The sequence below is a fragment of the Staurois parvus genome, unplaced genomic scaffold, assembly GCF_062004578.1.
Source record: "Staurois parvus isolate SC_StPar_1 unplaced genomic scaffold, SC_StPar_1.0 ptg000174l, whole genome shotgun sequence".
Taxonomy (NCBI): Eukaryota; Metazoa; Chordata; class Amphibia; order Anura; family Ranidae; genus Staurois; species Staurois parvus.
This window is the reverse complement of record NW_028317970.1, coordinates 2,927,649-2,948,498: the sequence shown is the minus strand read 5'-3', so window position 1 is coordinate 2,948,498 and position 20,850 is coordinate 2,927,649. Positions and strand designations below refer to the sequence as shown.

The window sequence follows — 20,850 nt, the reverse complement described above, 5'->3', positions numbered from 1 at the left end:
GTTCCAGAGGATGGGGGAGGACCTGGAGAAGTCTTGCAGTTGTGCGTGGGAGGAGGAGACCAGGGAGCAAGATAGAAGGAGGTCCTGTGAGGAGTGAAGGGTACGGGTAGGGCGGTACTTGGGAATAAGGTTGGTGAGGTAGTTAGGGGCAGTGTTATGAATGGCTTTGTAGGTCAGAGTGAGTAGTTTGAATTTGATGCGTTGGGCAATGGGGAGCCAGTGAAGGGAGAGGCAGAGGGGGGTGGAGCCAGTGGAGGGATAGGCAGAGGGGGGTGGCAGAGGTGGAGCGGGTGTGAGGTGGATGAGTCTGGCAGCTGAGTTCAGGATGGTCTGAAGCGGGGACAGCCTGCACTGGGGTAGGCCGGTGAGGAGGGAGTTGCAGTAGTCCAGACGTGAGACAATCAGGGAGTGTACAAGAAGTTTGGTGGTGTCAGGGGTGAGGAAGGTATGTATCTTGGCGATGTTGCGGAGGTGAAGCCTGCATGTGTTTGTAAGTGATTTGACATGAGGTTGGAAGGAGAGGTTTGAGTCCAGAATGACGCCAAGGACTTTGGCTTGCGGGGCGGGATTGATGGTGGTGTTGTTGGTGATGATGGATAGGATGGGGGGGGTGAGGGCAGGGGGAAAGACGAGGAGCTCGGTTTTGGAGAGGTTAATCTTGAGGAAATGGAGCGACATCCAGTCAGAGATGTCGTTTAGGAGGTGAGTGATGCTGGCGGAGAATGTGGGGGTGAGGTGAGGGATGGAGAGGTAAATTTGAGTGTCATCAGCGTAGAGGTGGTAATTGAAGCCGTGGGAGTGTATGAGTTTGCCAAGGGAGGAGGTGTAGATGGAGAAGAGAAGGGGTCCAAGGACAGAGCCTTGGGGGACCCCAACAGAGAGGGGGAGGGAGGGGGAGGTGGCACCGTTGTAGGTGACACTGAAGGAGCGTTAGGATAGGTAAGAGGAGAACCAGGAGAGAGCGGTGTCTCTGATGCCAAGGGAGAGTAGTTTATTAAGGAGGAGGGGGTGGTCAACTGTGTCGAAGGCCGCAGAGAGGTCCAGGAGAAGGAGGACTGAGTAGTTGGCTTTGGCGGTTAGTAGGTCGTTAGTGATTTTGAGGAGGGCGGTTTCGGTGGAGTGTAGGGGGTGGAAGCCGGACTGTAGGGGATCAAGGAGGTTGTTGTCAGTTAGGTGGGCGCTTAAGCGGTCGTAGACTAGGCGCTCGAGCTTGGAAGTGAGTGGCAGCAGGGAGATGGGTCTGAGGTTGTTTGGGTCAGTGGGGTCCAGGGAGGGCTTTTTGAGTATGGGGGTGATGTGTGCATGCTTTAGGGGGGAGGGTAATGTGCCAGTAGTGAGGGAGAGATTGAAGATGTGGGTGAGGGAGCGGATGAGGGAAGAGGGGGGTGACTGGAGGAGTTGAGAAGGGATAGGGTCCAGGGGGCAGGTAGTGAGGTGGGCTTCTGAGAAGACCCTGGTGACTTCCTCAGTGGTAGCAGGGCTGAAGGAGTACAGTGCTGGGGGGGTTACAGTAAGTGGGGCCTTGGGTGTGGTGGGGGGCAGTGCGGTTGCGAGGTCAAGGGAGGGGAGAGAAGAGGGGGTGATAGGGGGGAGGCTAGGTGGGGAGGTAGATTGCGAGTTGACTATGTCCTTACGGATTGCTTCAATCTTGTGAAAATGAGTGGCAATCTCGTGGGTGGTGAGTGAGATACTGAGTGGAGGGGGGGGGGAAGCAGGGAGTTGAAGGTGGAGAAGAGTCAGCGAGGGCAGGTGGAGAGGGTGTTGATCAGGTTTACAAAGTAGGCCTGCTTGGCGGCGTGGAGGAAGGAGGTGTAAGTGAGGAAGGCAGATTTGTAGAGGGAGAACGCACGAGGGGACCTGGTTTTGCGCCATAGTCTCTCCAGCGTGCGACTGCGACATTTAGTATGGTCATTCTGCCATGGTTGAAGCAGTCTAGGTTTGATGTTGCGTGTGGTGAGGGGTGCCAGAGAGTCTAGGGCAGCTGACAGAGAGTCGTTGTACATGGTGGTGGCTAGGTCAGGACATGACAGTGGAAAGATGCTGCCGTGTAGGCGGTTGGCAGCCGAGTGGAGGGGGGCCGGGTTCAGGTTGCGGAGGTTGCGGCTGGTGATGGTTTGGCGCTTTTGGGGGGGAGTTGGGGGAAGGGGAGACAGAGAACATGAGGAGGTGGTGGTCGAAGAGAGGGAAGGGGGTGTTAGTGAACTGGTTGAGGGTATAGAGGTGGGAGAAGACGAGGTCCAGGGTGTTCCCATCGATGTGGGTGGAGGATTGAGTGTATTGTGTGAGTGCGAAGGAGGATACACTTAAGTTAATTTCAGGGCACAAAAAAGCAATAAATGACCCATTTATTTGTAAAAATATAAAAGCCGAGGTTGCAGCGAGTAAATAGATATCCAACATGTCAAACCTTAAGTTGACATGTTGGATACCTTTTGCCATGCATATATGTGGGGGTGGGGGGTCTTAACATTTTTCAAGGGGAGGAGTTATGTATTTGGGTGTAACTTTAATTCTTTACAATTAAAAAAAAAACATTTTTACTTAAGGGGACAAAGTCCTCTATGTGATGACATTTGATGAGAGGTTCTCTTTATTGAGACATCCAGGGTCTAAAAGACCCCCAATGTCTCCCCTGTACTCCATTGGATGTAATGTAGTGCACATCACACCGCATTACATTCTTTGCCGTCCTCGATGGTCGGGAAATCTGTCATAACGTCACTTCTGGGTCAGTACAAGAAGGGAGTGAACATCTCCTCCGTCCCCTCTACCCTCCGGAACCCACTGAACCGGGTCCACAAATGCGCAAGCAGAGCCAGGGAAGCATAGTAGGTACAGGAGAGGTTCTCACACACAGGGTGGCAGAGGCTGGCACCTGAAAGGAGAGCCCTGCAGCTTGCCCACAGCAGGGATAAAGATTAAAAACAATACTTGCCAGGTGGGGCTACAATACCTCTGGTGGGGCTCAGCTCCGCTGTTCTTCATGATTAAATCATGGACTAAATAAGGAAGTGCAGTACTTCTTTGGGAAGATGGCGATGAGCGATAGAGGGGGTGGGGACCCCCGTCCTATAATCCCCTCATCACTGTCCTTCCTATAAAAGACAGTTCTGGTTGTTTCCTCACTCTCTGACCTCTGGTGGGGCTCAGCCCCGCTGTTCTTCATGATTAAATCAGGAAGTAAATAAGGAAGTGCAGTACTTGTGTTGGGAAGATGGCGATGAGTGATAGAGGGGGTGGGGACCCTCGTCCTATAATCCCCTCATCACTGTCCCTCCTATAAAAGACAGTTCTGGTTGTTTCCTTCCTCTCTGACCTCTGGTGGGGCTCAGCCCCACTGTTCTTCATGACTAAATCATGGAGTAAATAAGGAAGTGCAGTACTTCTTGTGTTGGGAAGATGGCGATGAGTGATAGAGGGGGTGGGGACCCTCGTCCTATAATCCCCTCATCACTGTCCCTCCTATAAAAGACAGTTCTGGTTGTTTCTTCACTCTCTGACCTCTGGTGGGGCTCAGCCCCGCTGTTCTTCATGACTAAATCATGGAGTAAATAAGGAAGTGCTGTACTTCTTGTGTTGGGAAGATGTCGATGAGTGATAAAGGGGGTGGGGACCCTCGTCCTATAATCCCCTCATCACTGTCCCTCCTATAAAAGACAGTTCTGGTTGTTTCTTTCCTCTCTGACCTCTGGTGGGGCTCAGCCCTGCTGTTCTTCATGACTAAATCATGGAATAAATAAGGAAGTGCAGTACTTCTTGTGTTGGGCAGATGGCGATGAGTGATAGAGGGGGGTGGCAGCTCCCTCAGGCCTCTGCAAAGCCTTCTCCGTCCTCCGGCACAGTGAGTATCTGCTCTCCTATTCCCCACTCTGAGAGCCATGCAGAGGTTCCTGAACCCCCAGAACCATCGCTGAAAGAAATATTAACAGCAGTCCACACTCATGGCACATCGCTCACACAGCTTACTGTGGAATATAAACGCATGAAAGAGGACATTTTATTTATCTGCCATGATATGCACAAGATGAGAGAGAGGGCGACCACCATTGAAGGCAGGGTGAGCACATTGGAGGATGAACTCCCTCCATTGTAACAAGATGTACATTCTAACACCATGAGAACATCTGAGCACCTGGCCAGATCAGAGGACATGGAGAATCACCTACGTAGGAGCAACCTTCGCCTGGTAGGCTTGCCTGAGAAAGCTGAGGGAAAGAATCCTGTGGGATTTATTGAGACTTGGTTACTGAATACATTCGGCAAAGATGACCTAACACCTTTTTGCTCAGTGGAAAGAGCCCATAGGGTCCCACCCCGTCCCCCTCCACCGGGGGCCCCTGACAGACCTTGTCTACTGAAACGTTTACATTACAAGGATAGAGATGTCATCCTCCATCTTGCTAGACAACCACCTGCCATGGAAATACAAGGTGCAAAAATATCTATATTTCCAGATTTCTCAGCTGAAATCCAGCGTAAGTGAGCCAGATCTACTGATGTTAAATGCCGCCTACGTGTGATCCAAGTGTCTTACTCCATGCTTTATCCTGCGAAGCTACGAGTCAGAACAGATGACTCCGTACAATTCTATGACTCCCCTGCAGCAGCAGCTACCTGGCTGGATAGGAATGAAAGGTGCTTATGTCCAGCTCCAGTATGACTTATCCATTGCCCGGCATTCACAACTCAAATTTCTCCTTGTCTCTCCCTTAGTATGAAAGCGGAGTTCAGGGATGAGTAGATTGCCTGCTTTGCTTTAGTAACAGATGACTCTCATGGCTACACCCTTTGGAATGTCACATATAGTCCCTTTGCTTTCCCCTTCTGCTACCCTGCGGGGCGTTTTTGAGTTGACTCAGGTTTGCCCATGTTTGGGCCTAAGTTGGTATTTTTTCTATTTTTTTCACTTGCTATGCTGTCTCTGGACCGGAAAACATCCTACACCAATTATCGCCTACTGGAGTGTGAGAGGAGATCCATCGTCTCTGGGTGTTCCCTATAATTGTATATATTGTGCTGACGATATCCCACCAAACACTTCCTTGGGACATGGAACACTACTCCTGAGGAATCACACTCCTAGTCTTCATAACCTCCTTCATAACTATGAGTAATCAAAAGGATATTGTCCTTTCTTGGAATGTCTGTGGTCTGCATGACCCAAAGAAGAGAATGGCTATCTTCACATTCCTCAGCCATCAAAACCCTTCCATTGTATGCCTTCAGGAGACTCACATGACTTTGGATACTCTTCATCTTTTGAAACGCTCTGAGTTCCCCCTTCAGTTCCATGCTGCACACTCTCAGTACTCTAGGGGCATGAGTATAATGGTTGCCAGAAGAGTACTGTGACGGAGGAAAGGCAGGACAGAACACACGGAGTGGATGACAGACGCACAAAGCTTTATTGAGACAAACAGACGGCAGTCCTTCAATACGTTGGGTGGCAGAGAGGGTGGATTTGCCACTCAATGGTAACGAGGGTCCCCACCCACTTATAGTCCACTAGGAGAGCCAAGGGGGTGTCTGACACAGGAGAGGGGTGCGAGGAGTCACCACCGTAACAGTCCAGGTAACAGTGGGGAAGCAGGTACTCACGGAGAACAAGGGGTTCAGTCCAGGCAGGGGATAGATCCAGGCAGATTCACGGGGACAGCAGAAGATCCCTCCACAGTGCAGGGATTGCAGGCAACACAGACAGTCCAGGAGATGAGGAAGAGGACGGGGGATGAGAGGAGCTGGAGCTCAGCACAGCCTTACCTCACACACACAGCCAGGAGAACACACTGGGGGTTTTCTTGCTCTCTCTTTAAGTATTGAGCTGGTAACCGGATACTTCCTGTCGGGTTACCATGGCAATGGGTCCTGTCCAGAGAGTTCAGGAATTTGGCATAAGGGGGAAGGGAGGAGGGGTCCAGAGTAATTTAATTAGGCCATTAGGCCAGTGACACAGGGGACAATTGGAAGAATACAGAGCAGGACTCTGAGGGCATGTGATACAAGGCATTAATAAGGGGATTAATAATTGGCAGGCTCCCATACCGCGACAAGTACCTTTCATAGTTATCTCATCCAAAATAGATCCGTTGGGTCGTTATATATTTCTGTTATACAGTTGGGACTCTCATTTATGTGTTCTTGCAAATATGTATGTACCTCCACCATTTCATATGGAGACGGTGAGATGTCTGTTTCAATTTATAGCCACCCATCCACAAACACCATTATTGGTAATGGGGGACATTAACACAGTTTTGGATACTTCCTTAGATCTCTTAAAAAAATTCTCCCCACTTGGCCCTAGACAAATCACTCCTTTTGTCCACCACATGAAGGAAATTGGACTCCGGGACTTATGGCGATCCCTCCACCCACTAGATGCTCAATTTTCATGTCACTCAAGCTCCCACTCCTCTCTATCCCATATAGATTTGGCATTGGGTTCCAATCTGATTCTACCATATACACCTCAGGTGACCTCTTTAGCCAGGAGCCTATCTGATCATTCCCAATGCGTGTATCCTTGTCCCTGAAAAGGTCCTCTACATTTACATTGTGGAAGCTCAACCCATTCTGGATAACTCTCTTCACTGACTTAATGCATAAACAATTACAGGGCTTTCTACTTGGATACAGACATTCAACATCTCCTATGATTGTTTGGGATGCTTTGAAAGCATATATTAGAGGCACGCGTATCAAAGACATTTCCAGAATGAAGACTAACTCCAGACAGTGGGAGGTTGAGGCCGGCCAATCTGTAACTAAGGCAGAACAAGCCTATCTTAGCAATACCAACCCTGATACAGAGAGGTGGTACTTGCAGCACAACAATTTCTGCGCACTGTCCAACTTCAGCATGCTGAAAACAAACATTTTTTCTTCTCAAACCTTGAGGAGGGGGAAAAGACGGGTCATATTCTCGCAATCATTGCAAAAGCTCAGTAACCATCTTCTCATATCTCTTCTTCAAAACTGTCCTCGACTGAATTGGTCACAGATACCTCCTCCATCTTACAAGGCTTTAGATCTTTTCATGAAACGCTCTACTCTCCCAAAGTGTCTTCGGATGACTCTAGCATGCGGGAGTTTTTAACACTTCCTCAACTTACTATTCAACAAAGGCAAAAGCTTAATGCACCACTCACTCCTGAAGACTTGCAGATGGCTGGAGCTTCATACCCCAATTCCAAGGCTCCCGGTGTAGATGGGCTGCTGATGGAAATTTACAAATCTTTTGGGGGAATACTTCTACCTGAACTACTTAAAATACTCCAGGTGGCATTGGAACAGAACTCCCTCCCCATGTATGAGGCAATAATAGTCGTACTTGAAGGCGGGGAGGGACCCAACCTTAGCAGAATCCTACCGGCCCATATCGCTATTGACCTCAGACCTCATAATTATTACTGAAGTACTGGTGACCAGACTGACTAGGATTATCTCTACACTTATTCACCCGGATCAGTCGGGTTTCATTCAGATCTACAGCAATCAATAGTCATAGGCTTTATCTTAACCTTCAAATCCCTTCTGATAATATGGGTGATGGCGATTTTGTCTCCCGACGCTGCTAAGGTGTTTGGCTGTGTAGAATGGAGATACCTTTGGCAAGTCCTTGTGAAATGTAACCCCGGGGGACACTTTCATTTTGTGGATTCAATTATTCTATCGTGCCCCGTCGGCCCGCATTCGGGTTAACAATGCCCTGTCCATCTCATTCACACTAGGCAGAGGAACACGGCAGGGCTGTCCTCTCTCCCCGCTGTTATTCGCTATAGTGATAGAACCTCTGGTGGCTGCCATTGGAGAGGGTCCAGGTAAATGGTTTTTGTAGAGGAGAGCAGATGGAGAAAGTAGCATTCTATGACGATGACACCCTTCTGTTTTTGGGTGATACATTTGCCTCATTGACACACCTAATGACATTAATCAGTGAATTTGGCTCCTTCTCCGGCTTCTCAATAAATTGGGATAAGTCCACCCTTCTCCCACTGGACACCCTTACACATCCCATACCACCTGAAGCTGCGCAGATTGAAATAGTGGCCTCCTTTATATATCTGGGTATTATCATTCACCCCACTCTATCGAAATATACAGATCTAAACTGACATCCATTCATTAAAACATTTCAACAGAAAACAACTAGCTGGACTAAACTCCCTCGATCCGTGGTAGGGAGGTGTAACTTCATCAGAATGATCTGGGCCCCTCAATGACTTTATATTCTGCACAACGTCCCTGTTTGGATTCCTATACGGATCTTTAGAAGATTTGATATGGTGTTTGGCTCCTTAATCTGGTGGATGCCACGCCTCGGATTGAACTAGAAACTCTACAGGAGGCTACAGATATGGGAGGCCCTGAGGTTCCCAATCCTTCTCTTTATTATATTGTGGCCCAGTTACAACACTTTCCAGCCTGGCAGGACAATCCACACCCAGACCCGGTCAGGTCACTTCTTCTAGGGATTGTGTCCACAGATCATTTAGTGGAATGCCTGGAAGCAGGTGAGTTCAAAGCCCTAGCACAGCTCCCCACTCTAGCACTGATTGACAGAATGTGGAGCAAGGCCAAATATTATTTCCAATCTCAAGGTTTTACCACATTCATACGTATCCTTAATAACCAGAACTACCCGGAGCTTCTTAACCCCTTCCATACCGAGCACTTTACCCCCTTCCTGCCCAGGCCAATTTTCAGGTTTCAGCGCTCTCACACTTTGAATGACAATTGCGCGGTCAAACAACATTGTACCCAAATTAAATGTTATCATTTCCTCACACAACTAGAACTTTCTTTTGGTGGTATTTAATCACCCCTGGGGTTTTTATTTTTTGCTAAATTAACAAAAAAAGACTGAAAATTAAAAAAAAACAAGTTTTTCTTTGTTTCTGTTATAAACGTTTGCAAATAAATAATTGTTCTTCATAAATTTAGGCCGAGATGTATTCTGCTACATGTCTTTGGTGAAAATAACCCAAATTAGTATTTATGATTTAGTCTGAAGGGAAGTTATAGAGTTCACAAACTATGGGAGATATCTGAAAATTGATCAATCCTGAAGTACTGACAGCCAATCTCATTTCTTGAGGTCCAAGAATGTCAGAACAGTACAGATATCCCCCAAATGTCAGAACAGTACAGATATCCCCCAAATGTCAGGAAAGTACAGATATCCCCCAGATGTCAGAACAGTACAGATATCCCCCAAATGTCAGGAAAGTACAGATATCCCCCAGATGTCAGAACAGTACAGATATCCCCCAAATGTCAGGACAGTACAGATATCCCCCAAATGTCAGGAAAGTACAGATATCCCCCAGATGTCAGAACAGTACAGATATCCCCCAAATGTCAGGATGGTACAGATATCCCCCAAATGTCAGAACAGTACAGATATCCCTCCAAATGTCAGAACAGTACAGATATCCCCCAGATGTCAGAACAGTACAGATATCCCCCAGATGTCAGAACAGTACAGATATCCCCCAGATGTCAGAACAGTACAGATATCCCCCAAATGTCAGGATGGTACAGATATCCCCCAAATGTCAGAACAGTACAGATATCCCCCAAATGTCAGAACAGTACAGATATCCCCCAAATGTCGAGACGGTACAGATATCCCCCAAATTACTTCTTTTTGCAGAGTAGACAGTGTGACATATTTCATAAGAGGCATGGTGAGTTTTTTGAAGTTGTAACTTTTCTGTCATAATTTTTTGGAAAATGAAGAAATTAAAAAAAATAATTTTCACTATTTTTTTTTTATATACTGTCACCAGTGCAGTACAGCGTCATCATATAACTGGCATGGCGATGATCAGGGACACTGACTAGTGACAGCACGAAAAAAAAATTGATAATTTTTTCAATTTTTTTTTTATTTTTGCCATGTGGTGTCCACCCATAAAGATGAGCTTTTCACCCGGCCACCATCTGGCTATAGGCCGGGTAGCAACGTGTTAAACTGGAGGGGATGATCTCAGTGGAAAGAGTGTCTTGAGTGGGGGAGGGGAGACAACACTAGGGGAGAGAGTGTCCTCAAAAGGGGAGGGGGAAGGGTGTCCCCAGTGCAGGAAGGGAGAGGGAGGAGTGTCTTCAGAGGAGGAAAAGAGAGGAATGGGGTATCCTCAGTGGAGAGGGTGTCTTTAGTGGGGGAGGGGTGTCCTCTGTGGGGGGGAGAAGAGGGGGTTCTTAGAGGAGGAGGGGAAGGGTTTTTTGGGTAAATGTCCTCCTGAGAAGTTCCTAAAAAGACGTCTTGTCTATGTAAAAAGATAACTTTAGCTGAACATTAGAAAGCACAGCGTATTCTGAGGGGTCTAGGAGGTAAACTGACCCCAGCTTAGTTTGTGGACAGGGAGGAGTCCAATGATCTGTTTGCAGACAGAGAGGAGTCCCTGAGGAGTTAGTAAATCAGCCCCATTGTGTCCATCTGAGATGGTTTGTGGCAGATCCCGGGTTGTGAGTTCCATTCAGTACAATGTCTTTGGGTTCTCTTGCTAGTTGACTGCCCCCTTGTTAGTTGAGGTGTTTGTAGTCATAGAGGTGTTGGGTCATGATGGAATGATGTTGTGTCAGGTGAATGGTAGGCTCTGACCTGGTTTTATCTGCCAGCTCTGTGTTGATTCGCTGAGTTTTCTATTGTTTGTTATGTCCATCCTTGGAATTAGGGAGGACAGTATGATGTTGGAGTGAGGACATTTTTGTTGTGCGGTCTCTGTTAGTTGTAATAGTTTATTCTCAGAGGCTTCCTTTTGTCCCTGGAGGATGTTTGGGTCGGTGTGTATGATGATATGTTTGGGTCGGTGTGTATGATGATATGTTGGGTCGGTGTGTATGATGATATGTTTGGGTCGGTGTGTATGATGATATGTTTGGGTCTGTGTGTATGATGATATGTTTGGGTCGGTGTGTATGATGATATGTTTGGGTCGGTGTGTATGATGATATGTTTGGGTCGGTGTGTATGATGATATGTTTGGGTCGGTGTGTATGATGATATGTTTGGGTCGGTGTGTATGATGATATGTTTGGGTCGGTGTGTATGATGATATGTTTGGGTCGGTGTGTATGATGATACGTTTGGGTCGGTGTGTATGATGATACGTTTGGGTCGGTGTGTATGATGATATGTTTGGGTCGGTGTGTATGATGATACGTTTGGGTCGGTGTGTATGATGATATGTTTGGGTCGGTGTGTATGATGATACGTTTGGGTCGGTGTGTATGATGATATGTTTGGGTCGGTGTGTATGATGATATGTTTGGGTCGGTGTGTATGATGATATGTTTGGGTCGGTGTGTATGATGATACGTTTGGGTCGGTGTGTATGATGATACGTTTGGGTCGGTGTGTATGATGATATGTTTGGGTCGGTGTGTATGATGATACGTTTGGGTCGGTGTGTATGATGATACGTTTGGGTCGGTGTGTATGATGATACGTTTGGGTCGGTGTGTATGATGATATGTTTGGGTCGGTGTGTATGATGATATGTTTGGGTCGGTGTGTATGATGATATGTTTGGGGTTGGTGAAATACGGATCATTGATGACTCCTGTCGTTTGTTCAGTTGTTGGACTTGAATTTTGTTGTCTCTTGTTCCTGGGAAGAGCCGTTTGGTGTTTAGATATTTCCCATTGGAGTCTATTATTAACAAAAAGAATCCGGAGTTTGTTGGCTGTTCTTGTGGTTTGATGATTGTTTGTTTGTAGGGATGGGCTTCATGTTCGAGTTGAACCTAAGTTTGATTTGAACATGGGCCGTTCATGTGTTCGGCAAACACAAAAAGTACGGGTGTTCAGTGGGCTGTTTGCCCACCGTGCCCCACAATGCACTGCACCCTGACAATGCATTGTGATTGAACAAAGCAATACACCTAACCACAAATCAGGTGTAATACTTTGACCAATCACAGTGTGTGGTGATATCACAAGGGGGTGGGGTATATAAAAACTGTTGTCACGGCCCCAGCTGTCAGACAACCGGGAGCCAGCATCACAAGCAGAGCTTTATTTCCCCCTTTTTTGGGTAGCGGTGGTGTCAGGATCGTGATTGATGTTGGATCTACTTTGGGGGACATTTTTTTTAAATGTTTATTTTTAATAAAGGACTTGTCAAAGACTTTGTCCTATCACTTTTTACACTACACTTTTTTTTGTGAATGGGTAGCAGTATCATATACCGCCAACTCATTCACATAGGCGGGGGGCTGGGATCTTGGGGTCCCCTTGTTAAAAGGGGCTTTCAGATTCCAATAAGCCCCCCAGGCTACAGACCCCCACAACCACAGGACACGGTTGTGGGAAAGAGGCCCTTGTCCCCATCAATATGTAGACAAGGTGCTTTGGGGGGCTCCTGACCCAAGGCACCCCTCCATGCTGAGGGCATGTATCCTGGTATGGTTCAGGAAGGGGGACGCTCACCACCCCTTCCTGACCTGCCGGGCTGCATACTCAGATAAGGGTCTGGTATGGATTTTGGGGGGACCCCCATGCCATTTTTAACCAATAGCCATCCGGCCAATAGCCATTTGGTGGCCAGGAAAAGGCTGTAGATTTTCGGGTGGAAGCCATATGGCATCCTCCCACACATACACAGTTTTCGCACTTGCAGAGCGCGCAGCAGCGCGATTTGTCACCGGCCATGTACCTCGAACATGGCCGATGACAGATCTGTGTACCAGCCCCCATTGCTGGTACCATGTGACCTGCTGTGACCAATCACAGCAGGTCACATGACAGTTGTATACAATGGATGGCTTCATTCATGCCATCCATTGTATACTAGTGTGTCTAGCTGTGAATGGTCACAGCGATCACATGCACATGTCATGTGATTATCTGTGGCCAAATCACAGCTAAGCACAAAAAAAAAAACCCTGAATGAATCGATGTCATTCAGGAAAATGCTTGCTTATAGCGAAGTAATTCTTTGCTATAAGAAAATTGTGTAACCAAAAAAAATACTGATCACTTCCCCAAAGTAGTACAATGTTACTATGGTAACATTATACTACTTTGGACATAGTGAAATATAAAAAAAAATTAAAAAAGAAAAAAAGGAATAAAAAATTAAAAATAATAATAATAAAAAAAAAATATATTTTTTTTTTTCATACTGTCACCAGTCAGTGTCCCTGTTCACCGCCATGCCAGTTATATGATGACGCTGTACTGCACTGGTGACAGTATGTAAAAAAAATAGTGAAAATAATTTTTTTACATTTTTTCATTTTCCGAAAAATTCTGACAAATAAAATACGTCACAAAACTCGCCATGCCTCTTATGAAGTACGTTGGACTGTCTACTCTGCAAAAAGGGGTCATTTGGGGGATATCTGTACTGTCCTGACATTTGGGGGATGTCTATACTGTCCTGACATTTGGGGGATATCTGTACTGTCCTGACATTTGGGGGATATCTGTACTGTCCTGACATTTGAGGGATATCTGTACTGTCCTGACATTTGGGGGATATCTGTACCGTCCTGACATTTGGGGGATATCTGTACCGTCCTGACATTTGGGGGATATCTGTACCGTCCTGACATTTGGGGGGATATCTGTACCGTTCTGACATTTGGGGGATATCTGTACCGTTCTGACATTTGGGGGATATCTGTACTGTCCTGACATTTGGGGGATATCTGTACTGTCCTGACATTTGGGGGATATCTGTACTGTGCTGACATTTGGGGGATATCTGTACCGTCCTGACATTTGGGGGATATCTGTACTGTTCTGACATTCTTGGTCCTCAAGAAATTAGATTGGCTGTCAGTACTTCAGGATTGATCAATATTCGATATATACCATAGTTTGTAAACTCTATAACTTTCCTAAAAAATAAATAATACATCCTAATTTGGGTTATTTTCACCAAGGAAATGTAGCAGAATACATCTCGGCCTAAATTTATGAAGAACAATTATTTATTTGCAAACTTTTATAACAGAAACAAAGAAATGTGTTTTTTCAAAATGTTTGGTTGTTTTTCGTTAATTTAGCAAAAAAATAAAAACCGCAGCAGTGATTAAATACCACCAGAAGAAAGCTCTAGTTGTGTGAAGAAAATGATAACGTTTTAGTTTGGGTACAATGTTGTATGACCGCGCAATTGTCATTCAAAGTGTGAGAGCGCTGAAACCTGAAAATTGGCCTGGGCAGAAAGGGGGTGAAAGTGCCCGGTATGGAAGGGGTTAAAAAAAAATTGTCATGGAAGGTTTCTCTCAAAATCCATACCAGTCTCGATGGGCTTGTTTTTTTTTTTAATTGTTGGGCAATGCTGCCAATTCTTTTGACATTCAGCTGTCGGCAGGAAACCCCACTGACACCAGGAACATGAATGAATGTCTCACTACTAAAATACCGCGTGACTTCATCTTATAACTCATGCCGGATATTAGTAACTGAGCGGGATCTTCATACTCAGATGCGGTAAGACACCTCTCAGTCCTTCATCTTCGACATTCACTGTAGAACATTCTGTAGGTTCGGATGTTTGACCGCGACCTGAACAGGGGGGTGTTCGGCCATCACTATTTGTGGTCTCAGGATTAGTAGAGTTGTCTTGGCTATTGCTGGTCTTTGTCTCGTTACATTTCGGAAGCTGATTGGTCTCACCGGTCTGTTGTTCCTTGATGGGTACTTTGTATAAATCATCCTCTTTGATTCTCTTTCCTGGTTGTTGAGCTCCATTTGTATCTTTGGTGTCATTATCTCTTCCCTCAGTTGAGGGTTTTCTTGGTGTAATTGTTACATTTTAGACTGAATTTCTAGGATAGATCTTTGGGGGTATTTTTAGTGTTTTTAGCTCTTCTCTCAGCTTCTCATTTACATTTTTCTCACTTGTTTTTGAAGTTTTTCTTTTAATTGAACAAAGTCTCTCCCTAGTTGAGATTAAGCTTGTAATTTTTGGATCCTTAGATGCACTTTCTGAACGAACCTGCAAATCGAATCCAAGCATTCTGGTTATCAACTCATACTCCCACCAGGCATGGATTGAGCAGGTGAACCCCATAATAATACATGAAAACCTAACTTCTCCTAGGAGACTTATGGCTCTCTGGCAGAACTGGCTGGATACTCCGGTACTCACTCCCCATACTTCATTTGTCATAGGTTTTTATAGGTTTAACTTTTTTAGGCCCCTAAAAATGGACCCGGCCAACTGTACCCTACTAAATGGTGACTACATTGGAGGCCGATACTTGGTGTATGATCCTGTAGACACAGGCCTACTTGAACGGAGTCAGCTCTCTATGTATGTACTGGAGAGAGTTACTTGCCATGTACAGGTGAATTGTTCTACGTTGCTTCTTATTTCTCTTTTCATTTGTTTATAGAAAGTAAAAGTGACACCAGAGACAAAGCAAGTTATTGTTCTGTATGATCTGTAACATTGCCACAACTGCTTATACATTAGAATGTATGACTCCATTGTCTGGGCTGAATGTTGGATATACTGTGTGCACTTAAAAACTTAAATAATACAATTTAGTTTAATTAAAAAAAAAATATTATATATATATATACAAATGATGATGTACATATGCTTTCTATATATATAACACAGGTGTCAAACACCTGTATCCAGATCCTGCCCTCTAAGTTATTCCATGTAGCCCTTGCACCTCTCCTGCGGGTACCCCCTTGTCTTCTCCCCCACCTTGTCTCAGCAGTCGGCAGCAGAGAAGAGAAAAGAACTCCTCTGCCAAATCCTGCACCTCTCAGTGCAGCTGCATCATCCCCTCATCCTCACCTCCCTTAGTCTCAGCATTCAGCAGACTCTGGTAATTGACTCCACTCCTCCTCTGGTCCTCCTCCAGACCCTGCACTTTCTGCTTTCCCGCTCTGCCTCCAAAGGAGGTGCACGGTGATGTTAGAGAGGGTGTGGGGTTCTTGGCATCTGATGTAATGGGGGGGTGAGGTGCTCTGGAGATCTAGTCTTACAGTTACAACTGGCCCTTTGAGGACAACCATAATGCTGACACAGCCTGCGATGATATATAAGATATATTTATTAATGATCATTAAAAATAAAAAACAACTTTAGCCCTTTATATAGAATTCTGATTTTTATTTTTTATTTTTTGTACAGGTGGATTGTCGAATCACGTTTTCGGTCATATTGGTCTTTGTGAATACAACTCAGTCACATGGGAAACCAAACATCTGGGTGTTGTAATTGACTGAAAGTTTGTATTGCAGTTCACTGGAGGAGTCACACAGGACACAAGTCATATCCGTGTTCTAAATGTCATAAGTGCTTTGGGTCCTCTTCAACACTGATCCAACCTCAGAGGACAACATGAGAAAAGTCATTTCAGTGTTCTGGAAGTGACAATTGCTTTACAGTAAAGTCCAACCCATGTATACATAAGAGGAGTCATTTCAAGCTATTTCTTGTTTGGAATGTGACAAAGATTTTACAATGGAGGCAAAACATATCGCACACCAGAAGGTTCACACTGGAGAGGAGCCATATCAGTGTTCTGAATGTGACAAAGCTTTTACAAGGAAGTCACATCTTATCATACACCAGAGGAGTCACACTGGAGAGAAGCCATATCAGTGTTCTGAATGTGACAAAGCTTTTACAAGGAAGTCACATCTTATCAGACACCAGAAGGTTCACACTGGAGAGAAGTCATATCAGTGTTCTGAATGTGACAAAGCTTTTACAAGGAAGTCAAATCTTATCAGTCACAAGAGGATTCACACTGGAGAGAAGTCATATCAGTGTTCTGAATGTGAAAAAGCTTTTACACAGAAGTCACATCTTATCACACACCAGAGGAGGCACACTGGAGAGAAGCCATATCAATGTTCTAAATGTGACAAAGATTTTACAAAGAGGTCACATCTTATCAGACACAAGAGGATTCACACTGGAGAGAAACCATATCAGTGTTCTGAATGTGGAAAAGCTTTTACATGGATGTCATGTCTTATCAGTCACAAGAGGATTCACACTGGAGAGAAGTCATATCAATGTTCTGAATGTGACAAAGCTTTTACACAGAAGTCAAATCTTATCAGACACCAGAGGAGGCACACTGGAGAGAAACCACATCAGTGTTCTGAATGTGATAAAGCTTTTTTAACTAAGAGCGAGCTTATCCTACACCAGAAGGTTCACACTGGAGAGAAGCCATATCAATGTTCTGAATGTGACAAAGCTTACATACAGAAGTCACATCTTATCAGACACCAGAGGATTCACACTGGAGAGAAGTCATATCAGTGTTCTGAATGTGGCAAAGCTTTTACACATAAGTCAGATCTTATCAGACACCAGAGGATCCACACTGGAGAGAAACCACATCAGTGTTCTGAATGTGACAAAGCTTTTACACAGAAGTCAGCTCTTATAGCACACCAGAGGGTGCACACTGGAGAGAAGCCATATCAATGTTCTGAATGTGGCAAAGCTTTAACATGGAAGTCAGATCTCATAGCACACCAAAGGGTCCACACTGGAGAGAAACCACATCAATGTTCTGAATGTGGCAAAGCTTTTACACAGAAATCAGATCTTATAGCACACCAGAGGATCCACACTGGAGAGAAGCCATATCAATGTTCAGAATGTGACAAAGCTTTTACAGGTAATGCCGGGCTAATCTATCACCAGAGGATTCACAAGCTTGAGCTGCATAAAGGAAACTCCAGAAGAAGAGGCAATATTAAAGACGTTGCAGCTGTCCCATTAGGCTCACAGGCCCAATGTCTTCCCACAAACTAGGGAAGACATGATGCTACTTTAAAAAAAAAAAAAACCTTTGAACAAACAGGACTCTAATGATCGGATTCATTGGGTTTAGTGCTTATGTCCATCAGAAACACACCTAGAAGGCCTGTGAATATTTTACCTTTGGACATTTTTTCAGACAAGCAGCAATGACTGAACTGTATTCCTCATCATTCTCATCTTTATCCTTTTTTATGGAGCATTGACTAAACATGTAATTCATTTTCATCATTCACTAACTGAGCTATGTTCCCGTGTGTTTTCTTCATTGCCAGAATCTGACCAACCAATACATGACCAACAATGCCTCAGTACCAGAGTCTAGGATGGGGTCCAATGGCTTTAGGTTATGTTGCCCCTCCCCCTTCATATCTGCAAGGGAAAGCCTCAATTTCTCCCAATACTCCCCTGGCCTTTCAGTGAGAAGAAACATTTTCTCTGGATTGGAGATGCTTTATGCAGTGACCCCTTCATAGACGGGATGGGGAATCTAAGATAAGTAAGTTGAAATTGTGTACTGGAGTCATGGATCAGATAACCAATGACACCATTGATGTTATAAGCAGAGCTGACAGCAGAAGTGGCTCCACCATCTAGGGTGGTGTCACAGAACTGCTTGGCAGCTGACTATCTCTTGGAAGACCAAAGTGGAGTCTACAAACTGATGTCAGATGGAGAGTGTTGTACATTTATATTAGATCATGAGGATCTCAGAAGGGGATATCTACACAAGGAAAAGGAGTTCCAACAGGAACCTGGGTGGGAGGAGGTGGGATCCAACGTTTTGGGTGGGTTTAGTTGGAACCTGGTTGAGTAATATGGTGGGTTTGCTTCTTAAGCCATTAGTTGCTGCCATAGATTTGATTTTGAAATGTTATATATTGCTGTATTTTCTTTCACTGCCAGAGTTTATTTTGCTTTTTTTAAAGTTAAATTCACATTTTAGGCCATATGATTAGATAAAACCCCAAACATTTCTTTTACTTTCTGAAAGCAGAGACTCTGGAGAATATAATGGTGGTAGTTGCCATTTTTTATGCCCCAGAACATTAGCACAGCTGTTTATCAAATGCATATTTCCTGTAAAAACAAATAAAGATAATGTTAGTGCACAAAGAACACAATATATGACCCAATTTGTTTGGTGAAATATAAAATATGGGGTTGTCATCAAGTATATAGATACCAAACATGTCAAACTTTACAAATTGTGCGTACTTGTGAAATGGTGACAAACTTCAGAACCAAAAATTGTTCAAAGGTGACGCTTTAAGAGCCTTTATAGGTTATCAGTTCAGATAGTTATCCGTGAACGATGGCCTCAGAATGATTGTTCTCACTCTCACTTGTGCAATGATATGTAAAATGTGTCGTGTGATTTGTTTTGTGGGTTTTTATTTTTATAGTGTTACTTTAATTTTTGTTCAGCTCTTTTTCACTTAAAATGGCTTCTATCAGATAGGGGGTTGGTACATATTTCTGGTCACAGGTCCTCTTTAAAGAGACATCAGAACATTATTAGACCCCCAATGTCACCTCTGTACCCCAAAAAAGATGGTCAAGCACAGATCATGCCTAATCAGCTCCTTCCCAAACCATAGTGACTGGAGAATGACAGCGCTGAACCCAGAAATGACATAATCTCCCACCTCCCACATCCATTCACTGAAGGGGAGATCAGAGATCAGATGTTTGCTGATCTCCTTCTGCCCTCACCACTGACACCCACCATGTCTGTCTTGGGCTTGCAGGAGAGACAGCTGAGCCCAGTATACATGGTGGGGGGAGGACGTTCAGTGCAGCTGAATCACTTCCACCAGAAATCCGACAGTTGGCCTAACAAATGTAGACAACCCCCGGGTGCTGTAGCTATAAGGCCGTGCTGCTTCTGATGTAAACCGTACGTTGGCCGGAGTGAAAGGGTTCCACTAATGTACATCTGCCAAATCTGTATCTGAGGAGACCATAGAAGCAGCATTAGAAAGAAATGTGAGCATGGCTTCAGTCAGGTGATGGTCCTGGTGGTCCTGGTCTTGTTCTCCTTCAGGTCCTCTCACCTTGTAGATGGTGACATGGACTTGTGTGGGAATGAGTAGGAGGGGCTCGGGGTTCTCTTGTACCCAATCAGCTTGTTATGGATAAAAGATGAAAGTGTCTTCTGGGAATTTACAGGGATTTGGATGTTTAGAGGGTCACATAAGTGGGTGGGGCTGGTATTAATGAGGGGTGTGTCATATGTTAATCAGTTTCTTAGCATAGATGATATAAATGGTATAAATAGATCCTTGAAATGTAAACAATTTATCTCTTTTCTTCTGTTGTTAAAGTGTCACATATATATGATTAATAAAGTTGAATTATAATTTCATCACACAATACCGTGGTCTGGGTTCTTCTACAACACATCCCCCAAACATTTCCTCTTCCAGTTATAGGGGTCTGGTGGAATGGGACACCAGCTGATGGTATCTCTTAGGCCCCTTGTACATGGGGGGGTCCAGCCCCTGTGGGTGCAATGCTGGCATTATAATACACCTGGTAGGCACAGGTACAGCGTCCAGCCCCGCTGCCTGCAGCCTATCAAAGTCTACACTACAGCTGGACGTGGCTCAATGCTGCACCACGTTTACCTCGTGTTTAGGGGGCTCCGTGTTCAGGGAGAAATGACCGCCATCCTGATCAGACAAAGCATAAAGAAGATGTAGGCAGGTGCAGTCTGCTTCTTCTACTGTAGGGGGCACCCAACCAGGGGGACATCCCAGCCTGGAGAGGAAGTCGGGGGACACTTGGTTTCTCTGTGGTTTCCCGGTTCCTGGAGACTGTGTGGAATGAAGGGGTCCATGGAGTCCTGGAGACATTTTTAATTCTTTTGTTTACATGTTTTAAAAATAATTTCTACCTTAAAATTACTTAAAACCCCCAAATATTATATATATATTTCTTCACAACAGCAGACACACTAGAGGATAAATTGTTAGTAGTTCTGATGTTTTATGATTTTTATTATTTTACACAATATTAGTGCAATGATTTATGAAAGGTACAATTTCAGTTAAAAATACAGTAAAGTTAATTTCTGGGACATA

General features: G+C 44.9%; 1 protein-coding gene across 1 annotated transcript in view; it reads left to right on the top strand.

Annotated features, from left to right (window-relative positions):
* The window catches only part of LOC149462523 (uncharacterized), a 199,003-nt gene extending 178,877 nt beyond the window's left edge, over positions 1 to 20,126 (top strand). The window contains exon 10 of the mRNA XM_089676851.1: positions 16,521 to 20,126. Coding sequence (XP_089532977.1) covers positions 16,521 to 17,758 — 1,238 coding nt within the window. The 3' untranslated portion in view covers positions 17,759 to 20,126. The remainder of the gene's footprint in view (positions 1 to 16,520) is intronic.
* The last annotated feature ends 724 nt before the right edge of the window (positions 20,127 to 20,850 follow it).